Below are 16,322 nucleotides of genomic sequence, written 5' to 3' on the forward strand. Positions count from 1 at the left end.
TGTGGATCAGGGCCAGCGTGGATGCTTCCCAGACGCAGCCCCTCCCCACCCATCCACCCCACCCCCCACCATCAAAGGAGGGGCCCCTTAGCCCCACTCCACCCTGAGAAGAGGCAGAGCCTTAAAGAGAGCAGGTCAGGACCCCAGGTCCAGGGCTGGGTGGTGGCCAAGCTTGACCTGGAACCCAGTCCTGGTGCAACCCCAAGACTGCCTGCAGGGCTGGCTCCAGCCCTTCTTGTCCCGAAGCTGCCTTCTCTGTCTCTGGTCACCAGTCACATCAGTCATTTTCTTAATGGTGTTGTCCCTCCCCTGCCTCCCAGCCCCTACTGACCTTCCAATATTCTGGCCGAGGCACCTCCAGGCACCCTGACACCCAACAACGACACAGAAGGTCATCTTGCTGATTCTAGGCCTGCCCTGACTTAAGAGTCCTAAATTCTGGAGATACATCCTGGCCTGCTGCCTTATCCTGGGGCTGCCTGGGTTCCTTGGTGATCATATGGTCTGGACACTGTGTGTTTTTTTTTTGGCTGTGCTGGGTCTTCATTTGCAGCTCTTGGGCTTAGTTGCCCTGCAGCATATGGGGATCTTAGTTCCCCAACCAGGGATCAAACCTGAATCCCCTGCCTTAGAAGGTGGGCCACCAGGGAAGTAAGTCCCTGACATTTTCCTTTATAAATTCAGGGATATGTACATGTGGATGTGTACCACGTATGTTAATTTTGTAAATGGCTTGAGTTCAGGGAGGAAATTTGGGCCCTCTTTCAACTATAAATATTAGAAAAAGTTTGAAGCAGTAGTTACAAAATTAGTGCAAAAAATATATCCTACACTTTCCAAGATCTGAAGAATCATTAACTGTTGTGTTTAAGAAAAACTAAACTAAGGGAAACATCCACCAATAATAACGATGGCAGTTTTAAATGAATTTTGCTTTGAGAATGTAAGAAAAAGCTGGAATGAGCTGGATGCCCCAGGGCAGAAGTTCTCAAGATTTGTTGCAATTTAGAATCCACTGGAAAAAAATTTTAAACATCTGTGCCTGGGCTCCTCTTGGGACAAATGAAATCCATGGAAAAGGGCTGATTCTGCTGCCAAGACCAAGGATTAGCTCTGCTGTACTGCCAACCTGGGAGCCGCTAGCCCCATGCAGCTATTTAAATTTAAATTAATGCAAATTAAATAAAATAAAAAATTCCCTTTCTCAGTTGCACAGGCCACATTTTAAGTACCTAACAGCCACACGTGGCTGGTGGTTGCCACACTGGACACAGCAGATGATACAATATTTCCATTATTCTAGAAAGTTCTATTTAGCAGCGCTTCCCTAAGGAGCTGGCAAGTCCAGCTTCTACGGTTGGGGGCTGACTGGACAGATCACATTTAGGTAAAATGGAGGTGGTTTTCTGTGTGCCTGGGCAGGCTGATGGCGTGTGTGTGTTTGTGGGTGTCGAGCCCATCATGGGTCCTGTTTTTCTGCTGGATTGTCACCTTATAGAGTCGAGAAGCTTCTGGAAATCTGTCCCGGGTATGTCGCAGAGGCCCGGAGTGACTGAGGGCCACCCTAACTGTGATGGTGCGTATCTCCCACGTGGAGTGCAGCTGGGGGAACTGTTCCCTCCCCACCCCCACCCCCGTGTTGAGAAGATGGAAGGACCCACCACCTACCAGCAAAACCTTTATTCCCCTCGAGGAGACCTGTTTGAAGCCCGGCAGTTAACCCTCCTCCGGGACGCTGAGTTTCTCCTTCACCCCACAGGCCACCACGGCGAAAAAGAGCTCGGGGAACAAGGTGCGGATGTACACAGCGGCCTTGGGGATGGGGTTGGCGAGGCAGACCTCTTGCTTCTTGCGTCTCACCGTGCGCATCACCTCCTCCGCCACGTCCACAGGGTGTGTCCCGTAGGTCAGCTTCCTGAAAAAGACTGAAAAGCCCCCCGAGGAAGGGGCGTGGTTCATAGGCTCCGGAAGGGGGAGGTGGTCAGAGCCCCGCCCCCCAAGGTGGGGACAGGTGTGCGGTGCAGGGGTCCCAGCCTCAGGGCCAACCCTGCACGTGCGGGCCGCTGGCCATGCGCTATGAGCAGGCACTTTACCCGCCGTGCCTCAGCTTCCGCATCTGTAAAGTGGGTGCAGTTTCTGGCCCTTTGACATCCCAGGGTAGTTATGAGTGGTGGAAGGGATGAGAAAGAGCTTAGAAGGTAAGAAGGTGTCAGACATATGAAGGGGCTGCTGTTCATGATTGTTGCCAGGCTGTGCTTGTCCAGTGCCTCCTGGAACCGGTTGCCCACGTCTTTGTTGTTGTTCAATCACTAAGTGGCATCCGACTTTTTTGCGACCTCATGGGTGGCTTGACAGACTCGTATAGCCATGGGATTTCCCAGGAGTGGGTTGCCATTTCCTTCTACAGGGGATCTTCCCCACCCAGAAATTGAACCCACCTGCATTGGCAGGTGGGTTCTTTACTACTGAGCCTTGTGAGGTAGCTGCTCTGTATAGAGCATTCTAGAATAGAGATCACAGGTGCACTTACAGAGCACTCAGGATGTGCTAGTTGCTGTTCCAAACTCTGTGAGCTGGAACTTTCCTTTCTAGGACTCTACCAGGTCGGTATGTACCATCATCTCTCATTTTCCAAAGGGGAAACAGGGGAAGGGAGTTGCTGCTGTTCCAATACTTAATATGAGACAGAGGTGAGTTTCAGAATAGTCACTCTGGGCCACACTCTGAGCTTCTCCTCTGTGCTGCCACCTAGGGAAGGGGCGCCGCTGCTGCTGCTAAGTCGCTTCAGTCGTGTCCGACTCTGTGTGACCCCATAGATGGCGGCCCACCAGGCTCCCCCATCCCTGGGATTCTCCAGGCAAGAACACTGGAGTGGGTTGCCGTTTCCTTCTCCAATGCATGAAAGTGAAAAGTGAAAGTGAAGTCGCTCAGTCGTGTCTGACTGTTAGCCACCCCACGGACTGCAGCCTACCAGGCTCCTCCGTCCATGGGATTTTCCAGGCAAGAGTACTGGAGTGGGTCGCCATTGCCTTCTCTGAAGTGGAGCAGAAGTTTCTCCAAAACCAAATCCTGGCTGTTTAGCATGGGAAACTGAGGCCCAGAGATGGGCAGTCCTGGGACCAAGGTCACACAGCCTGTGAGTGATGGAGCCTAGCCTGGCCTTGGTCTGCTGGCTTCGAGTTAGGGAGGGTTCCCTAGATAGCATATTCAAAAGCAGAGACATTACTTTGCCAACAAAGGTCCATCTAGTCAAGGCTATGGTTTTTCCAGTGGTCATGTATGGATGTGAGAGTTGGACTGTGAAGAAAGCTGAGCGCTGAAGAATTGATGCTTTTGAACTGTGGTATCGGAGAAGACTCTTGAGAGTCCCTTGGACTGCAAGGAGATCCAACCAGTCCATTCTGAAGGAGATCAGTCCTGGGATTTCTTTGGAGGGAATGATGCTGAAGCTGAAACTCCAGTACTTTGGCCACCTCATGCGAAGAGTTGACTCATTGGAAAAGACTCTGATGCTGGGAGGGATTGGGGGCAGGAGGAGAAGGGGACGACAGAGGATGAGATGGCCGGATGGCATCACTGACTCGATGGACGTGAGTCTGAGTGAAGTCCAGGAGTTGGTGATGGACAGGGAGGCCTGGCGTGCTGCGATTCATGGGGTCTCGAAGAGTCGGACACGACTGAGCGACTGAACTGAACTGAACTGAACTGAACCCTCTACCTGGTGCTTTGGAACTGAAGTTTTGGGGTCCCTCCCCGCTGCCAGCGGGGTGCAGACACCCCATCTCCCCAGTCTCACGCTTCAGGAACACCCTCCCCTCATGGTACCCCAACCCCACCCCCCGCCACCCTGGGCGTACCCCGCTCCTCCACAAGCCCTCCCCAGCTCCGTTCCCTCCAGCTGTGCTCTGAAAGCTCACATTTCCATATGGAGGCCTCCCAGTTTCCTTGGCCTGGATCAACGTGGTAGGAGCGGATGAAGGTGGGACTCACGGTGCTGACGACCACGTCATATTCCTCCACTTCTGCCCGAAGGCAGTCGAAGAAGCCGAGTGCTGCATGCTTGGAGGCGGCATCTGGAAGAGAAACCAGCCGGGCAGTGGGTGCGGATCCCTCTGTGCCTCCCGGGAGGGGGTTGGAGACACACATCCCTACAGGCTCTGCTGGGTGAGGCTGCAAAGTCCCCAGCCTTGCCCCTCACTTCGTAGATGCGGACAGAGAGCCTTTGTGAAGCAGTGAACAGATGCAGAGATGGGACCCAGTCCACTTTAGCTACTATTCCACTGTATGACTTTGGGCAAGTGGCCAGTTTTTACCTTCAGAGATTCAGTTTTCTCATCTTTAAAATGTCCAGTTGCAGCCCAATTTATAATAGGCAAGGTATGGAAGCAATCAAAATGCCCATCAACAGATAAATGGATAAAGAGAATGTGGTACATATATACACTGGAATATTGTGTGTGCATACTCAGCGACTCAGGCCTGGCCGGCTCTTTGCGACCCTATGGACTGTAGCCCATCAGGTCCTTCTGTCCATGGAGTTTACCAGGCAAGAATACTTGAGCCGATTGCCATTTCCTTCTCTAGGTCCTAGGTCACCTTCCCAAGGATCGAACTCACGTCTCCTGCATTTGGCAGGCAGATTCTTGACCACTGAGCCACCTGGGATGCCCCATACTGGAATCTTACTCAGCCATGAAAAGAATAAAATCATGCCGTTGACAACAACATAGATGGATCTAGAGATTATCATACTAAGTGAAATAAGTCAGAGACAAATCAGTTCAGTTCAGCCGCTCAGTCGTGTCCAACTCTTTGTGACCCCATGGACTGCAGCATGCCAGGCCTCCCTGTCCATCACCAACTCCTGGATCCTACTCAAACTCATGTCCATTGAGTCGGTGATGCCATCCAACCTCTCATCCTCTGTCGTCCCCTTCTCCTCCCCCTTTCAATCTTTTCCAGCATCAGGGTCTTTTCAGATGAGTTGGTTCTTTGTATCAGGTGGCCACAGTATTGCAGTTTCAGCTTCAACATCAGTCCTTCCAATGGATATTCAGGACTGATTTCCTTTAGGATGGACTGGTTGGATCTCCTTGCAGTCCGAGGGACTCTCAAGAGTCTTCTCCAACACCACAGTTCAAAAGCATCAATTCTTTGGTGCTCAGCTTTCTTTATAGTCCAACTCTCACATCCATACATGACTACTGGAAAAACCATAGCCTTGATTAGACAGACCTTTGTTGGCAAAGTAATGTCTCTGCTTTTTAATATGCTGTGTAGGTTGGTCATAACTTTTCTTCCAAGGAGTAAGCGTCTTTTAATTTCATGGCTTCAGTCACCATCTGCAGTGATTTTGGAGCCCCCCAAAACAAAGTCTGTCACTGTTTCCACTGTTTCCCCATCTATTTCCCATGAAGTGATGAGACCAGATGCCATGATCTTAGTTTTCTGAATGTTGAGCTTTAAGCCAACATTTTCACTTTCCTCTTTCACTTTCCTCAAGAGGCTTTTTAGTTTTTCTTCACTTTCTGCCATAAAGGTGGTGTCATCTGCATGTCTGAAGTTAATGATATTTCTCCTGGCAATCTTGATTCCAGCTTGTGCTTCATCCAGCCCAGCGTTTCTCATGATGTTAAATAAGCAGGGTGACACTATACAGCCTTGATGTACTCCCTTTCCTGTTTGAAACCAGTCTGTTGTTCCATGTCCAGTTCTAACTGTTGCTTCCTGACCTGCATACAGATTTCTCAAGAGGCAGGTCAGGTGGTCTGGTATTCCCAAATATCATATGATCCCACTTATATGTGGAATCTAAAAAAAATGATACAAATCAACTTATTTACAAAACAGAAACAGACTCACAGACTTTGAAAACAAGTTTATGATGACCAAAGGGGAAAGGAGGGAGGGAAAGGATAAATCAGGAGTTTGGGATTGACGTATACACACTACTATATATAAAAGAGATAATAAGGACCTATTGTATAGCACAGGGAACTCTACTCAATATTCCGTAATAACCATTATAGGAAAAGAATCTGAGAAAGAATGAATGTATGTGTATGTATAATTGAGTCACTTTGCTATACATGTGAAACTAGCACAACATTGTAAATCAGCCATGCGTGCTAAGTCGCTTTAGTCGTGTCTGACTCTTTGCATCCCTGTGGACTGTAGCCCACCAGGCTCCTCTGTCCATGGGGATTCTCCAGGCCAGAATACTGGAGTGGGTTGCTACGCCCTCATCCAGGGGATCTTCCCAACCCTGGATCAAACCCATGTCTCTAACATCTCCTGCATTGGCAAGTGGGTTCTTTACCAGTAATGCCATCTAGGAGTCCCAGAATCAACCATGCTATGCTATGTTAAGTCACTTCAGTCGTGTCCGACTCTGTGCGACCCCACAGATGGCAGCCCACAAGGCTCCCCGTCCCTGGGATTCTCCAGGCAAGAACACTGGAGTGGGCTGCCATTTCCTTCTCAATGCATGAAAGGGAAAAGTGAAAGTGAAGTTGCTCAGTCGTGTCCGACTCTTATCGACCCCATGGATTGCAGCCTAACAGGCTCCTCCATCAATGGGATTTTCTAAGCAAGAGTACTGGAGTGGGGTGCCATTGCCTTCTTCATACTCCAATATTAAATAATTTTTAAAAAAGATTAATATTACACCACTTCAGGTAAAAATAAATCATAAAATAGAGGTAATTAATTAATCATTTAAGGATAGTATCACTCTTGCCAAGTGAGAAAATGTATGTAAAATGCCTGACATGGGTGTGAATTCCCATATCCTTTCTCGGAAGCCTGATACCCCACGTAAGACTGATTTCTCAGGGTCCTGAGGCCGTCAGGGTTAAGAATGCAGGTGCCAGGGCTCAGATGCCTGGCTTGTAGAGTGAGGATATGGTGAGGTGTAGAAGTAACAGATATAACTGCTGTGAGCATAGAACAAGATGAGCTTCTGGGGTCCGAGGGAAGGACTTATCTTTATCTCTCAGTCACCTGTGTGCTGTAGGCACTCAAAAATAGGAGCTGAGGGGATGGAAGAAAAGCCAACGGATGCTTTCATCTCTGGACCCTCTCCCTAGGAACCATATGCTTCGTGCTAGACACCACATCTCTTGTCTTATAAGACACATAACCTGAGATGAAACTTGTCTTAGCAACTTACAGGCTGTGCGGAAGGGGATTCCAAGCTTCCCCTGGATGTTGTTCACTAACACGATTTGTCCGGTCCTCCTGGAGATCATGTCGGGGAGCAGGGCTGGAAAGCGCAGGATGAAGACTCATGGTTACAAACCTGAGATGGAGTCAGGCAGCAGCCGGCAGACCCCTTCCCCAGACCCCTCATCACACGGGCTCCTTTGCTGCTGCTAAGTCACTTCAGTCATGTCCAACTCTGTGTGACCCCACAGACGGCAGCCCACCAGGTTCTCCCGTCTCTGGGATTCTCCAGGCAGGGAACACTGGAGTGGGTTGCCATTTCCTTCTCCAATGCATGCAAGTGAAAAGTGAAAGTGAAGCCTCTCAGTCATGTCCGACTCTCAGCGACCCCAAGGACTGCAGCCTACGAAGCTCCTCCCATGGGATTTTCCAGGCAAGAGTACTGGAGTGGGTTGCCATTGCCTTCTCCCACAGGCTCCTTTGCCTCCCTGCTAACTAGATTACAGTGGGACACAGGTGGGCTGGATCCCAGCCACCATTTATCCAGTGTTGCCTAGGAGTGGGCTGGGCTTGACTGGTGAATTGCTGGGTTATTTTATTTTATTATTATTTTTGTGTCATGCAGGATCTTAATTCCCAGGCCCCCTGCAGTTGAAGTTCGAAGTCCTAACCACTAGACCTAACCCTGGGTGATTTTATTATATTTTTTAAAGCTTATTTTTTTTAAATGGGAACCATTTTTAAAATTGTTATTGAATTTGTTACAGTATTGTTTCTGTTTTGTTTTGGTTTTTTGGCCACTAGGCATGTGAGATCTTAGCTCCCCTACCAGGAATCCAACTCACACCTCTTACATTGGAAGGTGAAGTCTTAACCACTGGACCTTCAGGGAAGTCCCCAACCCTGGGTGATTTTAAATGACCCATCCATGTCCTTGAAGTGACACTGATTTTAGTAGTGAGAAAGGTAGCTCCCTCTCCAATTCTCCTATTCCTCCAGTAGGAAAGTTGGTTCAGGCGGGTCTTTAAAACCTCTCTTGCATGTGCTAATCTTTAAAAAAAGAACAAGAAAAAGAGGAAAGACCTCAGCCCTGTGTCTTGGGAAAACTTAAGACTTTGTTTTGATTTCAGGTTTTCTTCCATTTACGGAGAGGAAAGGAACTTTTAATTTATGGTGAAAAAAAAAGTTCCTCTTAAGTAGAATTAATTGACAAGTGAGGGAATTTAGAAAAAGCTATAGAGCAATGATAGCACAGGTGGAATCAGGAGATGGCAAAAAATCAAGACTCAACTTAGCATGCCTCACTTTGTTGCCAGGGAACCGGAGCTCTCAGGGGTTGAGGGGAGGACGCACGTTGGCTGGCCTGCTGGGTGTGTCCACAGCGACTGGGCCGAGGAAACCGTGGTCTCTGGGGCACTCTCATCTCTGGAAGCTCTGGGAGTCATTTTTCTGCTCCCAATGCTGCTTGGCCTTCATCTGTCTCAGTTCTCAGAATCCCATTTTCGAGGAGATTCTTGCTGTACAGAAGGCAGCTCAAAGACCCTGCTCTCTCAGCTTTGCCAGTGTACCCTGCTCCCTAAATGTATATCCTTATATTCTTCCTTTTGTGATTCCGCTTTGGTAAACCTTATTTAGGGTGGGGGAAGGGCTTTAACTCTTGGTTCTATTCCGTGTCATCTCTAGCTATTCCACAACCCCCACCCTAGCTTCAGACCTGCATTTGAACTTGGTTGTTAGAATCTCCACAAAGGGACCATAATTTTACCCTAGTGGCTCAGATGGTAAAGAATCTGCCTGTAATGCAGGAGATGCAGGTTCGATCCCTGGGTCCAGAAGATCCTCTGGAGAAGGAAATGGCTACCTATTCCAGTACTCTTGCCTGAGAAATCCCATGGACAGAGGAGCCTGGTGGGCTACAGTCCATGAGGTCACAAAGAGTTGGCCACAACTGAGCGACTAACACTTTCCTGTTTCTGAAAAGGAATTGACGGTATTCTGGGTCTTTTGTAGTTTGGGATAAACTCTTTTCTTCATGACTGAGGACAGAATTTCAACACTGGACCAACTGTCATTATTAGGAGCAGATCAACCACAAGGTGGATATAATAGAAGGTTTGCAGGGGTTGAAGACAATGGTCCAGAGACGTGGAATGGGATTGGAGGGGAGCCATGGATGTGAGTAAGAAAAGGGAAGTAAAGGGCAGGGTTTGGGAAGGGGACTGAACAGAGGAGGCAGGCAGGAATATACCACTAAGAGACTTTCACAACCCTTTTCTTTCATCAACATTTATAGTCAAAAGCTGAAAGCTTTCACCAAACAAGCAGGGATTTTTCTGAAGAGGGCTAGAGGCTCCATCCAGAAGTGGATGACTATCTGGGGGCATAACAGAGACCTCTTGAACAGCCCAGTGACCCAGGAATCCATGGGAAGGTCAAACTCACGAGACCTTTGGTCAATATGATGGGTCCAAAGTAATTGGCATCCATGATCTTTTTGTCGAGCTCCAGAGAAATCTTATGGGCAGGTCCCTTCACCTTCACGCTGGCATTGTTGATGAGGATATCCACGCAGCCGTAGCAATCCAGGACCTCTTTGGCCACATCCTGGACACAGCTGATGTCTGAGAGATCCAAGAGGACCAGCTTTGGGGTGAATGTCTGCTGGACCAACGAGAAAGTCAAGGCACGTGTGGGAATATCCTCACAGACCTTGGGGCCCTTCCATCTAAGAGTTGCCCCTTTTGAAACTCAGAGCTTGTGGAATGACTACAAACAGATGATTAAATGAAACAGATAACTGGGAGAAGGTAAACTGATGGAGAAAATGCATCCTTGGGGACCAAGGCAACAGTAACATTCCCAACATGTTAACATGCACTACAAAGTTTGATCTTCTGGTCAAGGGGCCAGAACTGAGAAATCTAAATGGAGGCTGTGCATAAATTCTCTGATGTCATTTTTTAATAACATTTCTGAGCTCCTCTTTGGAAATGGCTTTCAGACTGGCTTCCAAGCCACAAGAGAATCTGCCCAGGACTTTGTAGCCACATTGTTTTTTGGCCAAAATGATATACTCGATATAAATTTTTTGGAACACCGTCTGTATAGGTGCAAAACAGCCTAAACATGCTGTCATCAAGATTTTCATGATTTAGAAGGGGTACAGATGGAAAAATTGATAATTCCACATGGCAGATACAATCCTGGTGTTTCACAAATATGAGTCCTGAGATATGCCCTTAAAAAAGCATGTTCTCTGGTTCAATATATTTGGGAAATATAGACTACTATACATTCTTCTTGGAGATAACACAATGCATATTTACATAACAAAGGTTCTGAAAAGTCCTGCAGTAAAGAAATCAGTCAGAGAAGCTTTCTCTAACTCAGTATTTCCCACACAGTTGACCTCAGAACCTCCTTTTTACTACTTCACGACCAATACCTGATAAAATCCCAGGAAACATGCTTTGGGGTTTTGGTGTTATCCTTTTGCTTCATCTCCTCAAATACCAGACTTAGTTCTGAATTATTTTTGGCTTTATCCAAAATCCAATTCAACATCAAGGGCAAAGATTAATTAAAAAAAAATTCTTGACATTTCCCTGGTGGTCCAGTGGTTAAGACTCTGTTTCCAGTCCTTGGTTGGGTACTTCCACATGCCATGTAGATTGGCAAAAAAAAAAGAAAACAAATCCTAAAGAGAACTCTGAAAGCAATTTCTTAAACAGTGATCCAGAAATGCCTTGAAAACCCCAGCTTCATTGAAATGTGTTTACCTCCTATATAACTTCATGGACGGGGACGGAAATAAAACACTTGGGGCTGCACATCATGGCTTGAGGAATCTTAGTTTCCCGACCAGAGATTGAACATGGCCCCCTGCAGTGACAGCACTGAGTCCTAATCACTGGGCCACCAGGGAAGTCCCTCTTTGAAGGAGATATTATTTGAAGTATTATTTTAAAAGTCAGCCATAAGAATTTATAAACAGAGCTGTGTCTATGACATACTGTATCTTCTGGGTCCTCTGAGTCTGACTTAAATAGAATGGGGTGGGGCTCAGAGGCTAGAGAAGAAATTTTTGGCGTGGTGAGGGTTCAAAATGAATCAACCCCCAAGTCGGCTGTGTCAAGATTACATTTCCCCAGAGCTATCACCAGATTTCAGGCAGAGCTGCTCTGTGACAAGCATGAAGACTAAGGGTGCCCAGGGGTTGCCCATGCTGGCTGCCCGAAGGCCTTACCTTGCTGGGATCAGCCACACTGATCAGAGCATCGTATAGACTCTGAAGCCTCTCCCAGTTCTTTCCACACAGCACCAGCCTGGCTCCGCCGGTATGGAACACCCGAGCACACTCTGTGGGGAAGAAGGGAGGAGGACAGGATGCACTGAGTGGATAAAACTGCAGATGGGGGGTGGGGTGGTTACAAATTCGAGGATTCAAAGAATTCAGAAGGCTTAGAGCTATGAGTTCCTTTAGAGGGCACTGCATTCAACCTCCTCTGGACTTTCTTCCTGTTTCTAGCCTCAGCATGGCTGCCTTCTGTGAAAGGCAGCTCACGGGGGTGTGAATAGCCCCTCCTCCATTGAGCAGTTCTGATTTTCGGGACACTCTTTCTTTCTTTTTGGCCAGGCTGTGTGGCATACAGGATCTTAGTTTCCTCACCAGGGATTGAACCTGTGCCCCCTGCATTGGGAGAGTGGAGTCTTAACCACTGAACCACCAGGGAAATCCTGGTATATTCTTTCTTAAACTGGAGAGAAAGATGACTCTGTCCAATAAGACCCCCAGAAGCACAGTGTTAAGTATATCTCAGTCTGAGGATATTGGAGACAGTTGCTTTTTTTTTTTTTCCAGATCAAATGTCACTAGTTTCCTCTACATTTTCATTGTGGGTTGATGCCCCAGCTAGGGTTCTTTTTATTTAAAAAAAAAAAAAAAAGTGAAGTTGTCTTCTGTGTAGTTCATTTTATTCTAGATGAATTTCTTGCTTGCTCAATGTTCTCAACTGGGCAGTGATTGGTAAATACAAATATTTTTATGTGGCAATAACGTTGATATTTAAGAACAATAAAAGCTGGACTTCCCTGGTGGAGCAATGGATAAGAATCCACCAGCCACTGCAGGGGACACAGGTTTGATCCCTGGTCCAGGAATGTCCCACAGTCAGTGGAGCAACTAAAGCCCATGCACCACAATTACTGAGCCCACGTGCTGCAGCTACTGAAGCCCGCATGCCCTAGAGCCTGTGCTTTGCAACAAGAGAAGCCCTGCAATGAGAAGCCCACATACCGAAAAGTAGCCCCGTTTGCTGCAACTAGAGAAAGCCCATGCGCAGCAAGGAAGACCCAGCACAGCCAACAAACCAAACAATAAAAGCTAGCAGACTTTGACAGTTTACTTGCTTGAGTGGCTATTGAAAGAGGTTTACACATATTAGCTTATTTTATTCTCACAGTCATCCTACGCAGCGGTTTGTTATGTTGGGTTCCCTAGAAACAGAACCTACAGGGTTTTAGCCACTGGGCCACCAGGGAAGTCCCTCGGTTCTTTTTTCTTGAAAGATCCTTTTAAATATATGTGGTTTTTATAATAAGAGAATTCACTAAAGGAAACCATTCAAAGGGAGAATGGCTAGTCTCCCCAAGTTTGGGCTGTAATTCTCAGTGGCAGCGGCAGCTGCGCTGGGTGTGGGCAGCCCTGGAGGTCGTGTTTCACAGACCAGAGGCCTTTAGTCTGAAAGAGACTTTTTGATTTCAGCGATATTAAAATACACAAAGATGGCCCAGGGCCATCGTAAGAGACTGTTGATTAAGAGACAGTTAGCTCAATTTCTGGCAAACCACTCCAATATTCTTGCTGGGAGAATCCCATGGACAGAAGAGCCTGGTGGGCTACAGTTCATGGGGTCACAAGAGTCGGACACCATTTAGCGACTAAACCACCACCACCAGCTCAATTTCAGGAATGGTTAAAGGAAGAAAACAATGTGTCTTAGAGGTGATGAAACACAGGCAAGGTTTGTGTTCTCTGAAGCAGTTGAAGTGCAGTGGTTAAGTATTTTGAAGATCATTCTTGCTGCAGACACAGTGGGTACAAGGTGACTTTATTCCTGACTTGGCTGAATTATGTGGGTTTGGGGCAAAAGTTAGAAGTCCTGACATCTCTGTCTGTCTGGTTTCCCTAGGAGACAGCTTGGCTCTGGCCCCCTTGCTGCTCTCCAGTGCTACCCACTGGGTTCGGTCAGGTTCTGTGGGACTGTGTGTATGCTGTGGGCTATGTGTAACTGACCTCATCCGCTCAATGCCCCTCACTATTTTTTTTTGCCTGGGACCTGAGAAATGGAGCACTTTGAACCCAGAATCACTGCGGTCGGCAGCATGTTAAAGCCACCATAAGAGTTTACTGAAGGTCACACCCCCACTCCCAGCTTCTCAAGTTACTTCTAAATGCCTTCAGAACTGGGAAGTGATGTGGCTGAATCAGGCCAATCGTAAGACAACAGGGATTATGGGGTGTGTGGCACGCTGGCGTTTGCGTTCTCTGCATGATTTGTTCATTATTATCGCCACTGCTAACATTTGAGAGGTGCCCACGACAGTGCCAGGCACTGTCCCTAAGGGCTTTCCATTTCTTTATTCATTTAGTCATCACAACCGCATTACGAGGCACAGAGTATTAGCATCCTTGCTTTCAGATGAGAAATCCAAGGCGGAGCAATGCAAAACCAGTTAGTAATTGGTGGAGCCAAGAACTGAACCCAGCTCACAGGTCTGGCCTCATCACCAGTTCACTGCCCCAGCTGAGGGCTTTGAACTTCAAAATTTCTAGAAACTCCCTGAAGGCAAAGCAAATCACTTCTGTAGACTGCTTTTGGGGTATAGGCTGTGCATTTGCAACCCTAGATATTCCAATCCCCTCATTTCTCAGGCAAGCAAGCTTTAGCCGCCAAGAGAGAAGACACTGGCTGATTAACATATGCTGGGAGAGAACTCAGCCTTGACCCATGCCCTCCTGCCCAGAGGGCACACCCACACCCCACACTATGGCCTCTCATCCTTCAGGGCAGAAGTGGGCACAAGAGGCTGTGAAGCTCATTTGTGTGTGCTCAGTTGTGTCCGAGTCTGTGACCCCATAGACTGCAGCCCACCAGGTGCCTCTGTCCATGGGATTCTCCAGGCAAGAGTACTGGAGCGGGTTGCCATTCCCTTCTCTGGGGGGTTTTCCTGACCCAGGGATCAAACCAGAGTCTCCTGCGTTGGCAGGCAGATTCTTTACCACTGAGCCGTCGGGGAAGCCCAAAACTTGCTTACCCTTGCCCAGTCCTGAGATGGCGTCGGTGATGACCACCACCTTGTTCTGCACGACTGACTGGGACCACAGCCGGGACACCTCCTGGTAGATGAAGAGGAGACCACTGATTCCTAAGAGCAGCAGGGGCAGCATGAGCACGGCGGTGACCCCCATCTTGTTCTGGGAAAAATGGGGAAAAGGAACTCGCTTGACAAAGGGACTCGGAACCCGAGGCAGAGGAGGCCCGAGGCTGCACATTCAAGCCCTGAGCCCGGAGCCTCCTCTGCAGGAGCCAGGCTCTGTGCAAACCCCCTGAGTGCTGCTTCCAGAGCTCCTGGCTGCGTGCTAATCCCCAAATGGTAATGAAGAGGGAATTACTCACAGTGTTTTCAGAAGCAGATGGAATCCAGGGACCTGCCCTCCCAGAGGTTAATTACGAATTTAATTAAAATGTGCCTGCATTTTTGGAAGGAAAGCCATGCGTTAAGGCCACTTGCTTGGGCCCTAATGGCTATTTATAGCTGTCAGTGCACTAAAGGGCTTTCAGGGTAAATATAGTGTCTCTGCTGATATTCAGGAACACATGCTGGCCGGGTCTGATTTCAGAGTCCCTGCCAAGCCTTTTAAAGCTCTCCTGGGTGCCTCTCTAGTAGAGGTTCCTCTGCAGTTCAGGGATGGACCTTAGGGATTGGGACCTGGGATTTCAGCACAAACATCCCTACCCTCACGTCCTAACTCTCCTATCAGGTAGCTTCCAGGTAGCTCAGACTCTGGTGGCAGCAAGAGAACTTTCTGGATGGAGGTGAAAAAACACAGAAAATCTGTTTAACAGAACGGATGAACCACTTGAAGGTGTGACATGAACTATGGGAAAGGGCAGTTTGGAGCTGTTCCTCTTTCAAGTGCTTCCAGTTCTTGGAGCCTCAGTCTCCTCATCCGTAAAGTGAGCACAATCGTCTCATCTTGCAGGACTGTTGGGAGAATAAGATACTGTAGCTTAGTAACAGACTCTGAGAAGATGGCTCTGTTCTCTTTAGTGATTAAGCCTGCATGCACTAGGGCCCGTGGGCTACAACTAATGAGGTCCTGTGCTGCAGCTACTGACCAAGTGCTGCAGTTACTGATGCCTGTGTGCCTAGAGCCCATGGTCTATCGCAAGAGAAGCCACCACAGTGAGAAGCCCGTGCACTGCAACTAGAGAAAGCCTGAGAACAGCAATGAGAACCAGGAGAGCCAAAAATAATGAATGAAAGAAAGAATATAGGAGGTGACTGTGTACCACACCCAGAATGGGTCTGGTCCATTGCCGTGCCTGTTGCTTTCAGTTTCTGCCTTCACTCTGGCATTTTTTTCCTAGTCTGCATTGGTTTCCTGGTTGCCTTTCCTTAATGCATATCAGGGCTCATTCCTCAGGACCCTGGACAGGCTTGAGAGGTGAGAGATGCCAGGGCTCAGTCAGGCAATCTGTGTGCATATACTTGTATAAACATACGTGTGTATGTGTGTATATGTATATATATAAACGTATATATATATATATGTATGTGTGTGTTGGGGAGTTCTATATGCCTATGATTGTTTTCAATGCTGGGAGGTACAGAGGACAGTTCATGCTATAGAGAAATAATTGACAGTTCATAAGAGGGGAATAGACCTGCAAACAGATTATTGCAATATATGGAGGAATTAAAATCCACCTGAATTTGTTTTATAGCGAAGATAGACAGATGGAGCTGAGATGCCTTGATCTGAGGGGCTGTGTTCATAGTCTGAAAATTCCTAAGCTGTACACTTAGGGTTTGGGTAATTTTTTTGTAGGCATGTTGTACTTGAATAAAATCAAGACTTAAAAAATATAAAA

General features: G+C 47.7%; 1 protein-coding gene across 2 annotated transcripts; it reads right to left on the bottom strand.

The window, feature by feature from the left end:
* Positions 1-1,665: 1,665 nt before the first annotated feature.
* On the bottom strand, positions 1,666-14,981 carry DHRS7C (dehydrogenase/reductase 7C). 2 transcript variants are annotated; one of them, XM_014482102.2, is made up of 7 exons: positions 14,844-14,981; positions 14,482-14,641; positions 11,411-11,523; positions 9,612-9,822; positions 7,172-7,264; positions 3,918-4,073; positions 1,666-1,925 (listed from the first exon to the last, which is right to left on the bottom strand). In XM_014482102.2, exons 2-7 carry the CDS (start codon positions 14,633-14,635, stop codon positions 1,717-1,719), a joined length of 936 nt encoding a protein of 311 aa, XP_014337588.1. In that variant the 5' UTR covers positions 14,636-14,641; positions 14,844-14,981; the 3' UTR covers positions 1,666-1,716. The 2 variants fall into 2 exon arrangements, with proteins under 2 accessions (XP_014337588.1, XP_005907604.1); XM_005907542.3 differs by having other exon boundaries at positions 9,612-9,825.
* Positions 14,982-16,322: the final 1,341 nt, after the last annotated feature.

Source organism: Bos mutus, chromosome 19 (genome assembly GCF_027580195.1).
Source record: "Bos mutus isolate GX-2022 chromosome 19, NWIPB_WYAK_1.1, whole genome shotgun sequence".
In the NCBI taxonomy this organism is placed as follows: Eukaryota; Metazoa; Chordata; class Mammalia; order Artiodactyla; family Bovidae; genus Bos; species Bos mutus.

What these genes read in the sequence shown, in the direction of transcription:
- DHRS7C (XM_005907542.3), bottom strand. Translation starts at nt 14,635, where the DNA reads ATGGGGGTCACCGCCGTGCTCATGCTGCCCCTGCTGCTCTTAGGAATC. An exon ending in GTGTGGCTGATCCCAGCAAG is followed by an intron (nt 9,826 to 11,410) that starts GTAAGGCCTTCG and finishes TCGTTGGTCCAG; the next exon opens with CAGACATTCACCCCAAAGCT. An exon ending in GGAGGCCTCCATATGGAAAT is followed by an intron (nt 1,926 to 3,917) that starts GTGAGCTTTCAG and finishes GGGGCTTTTCAG; the next exon opens with TCTTTTTCAGGAAGCTGACC.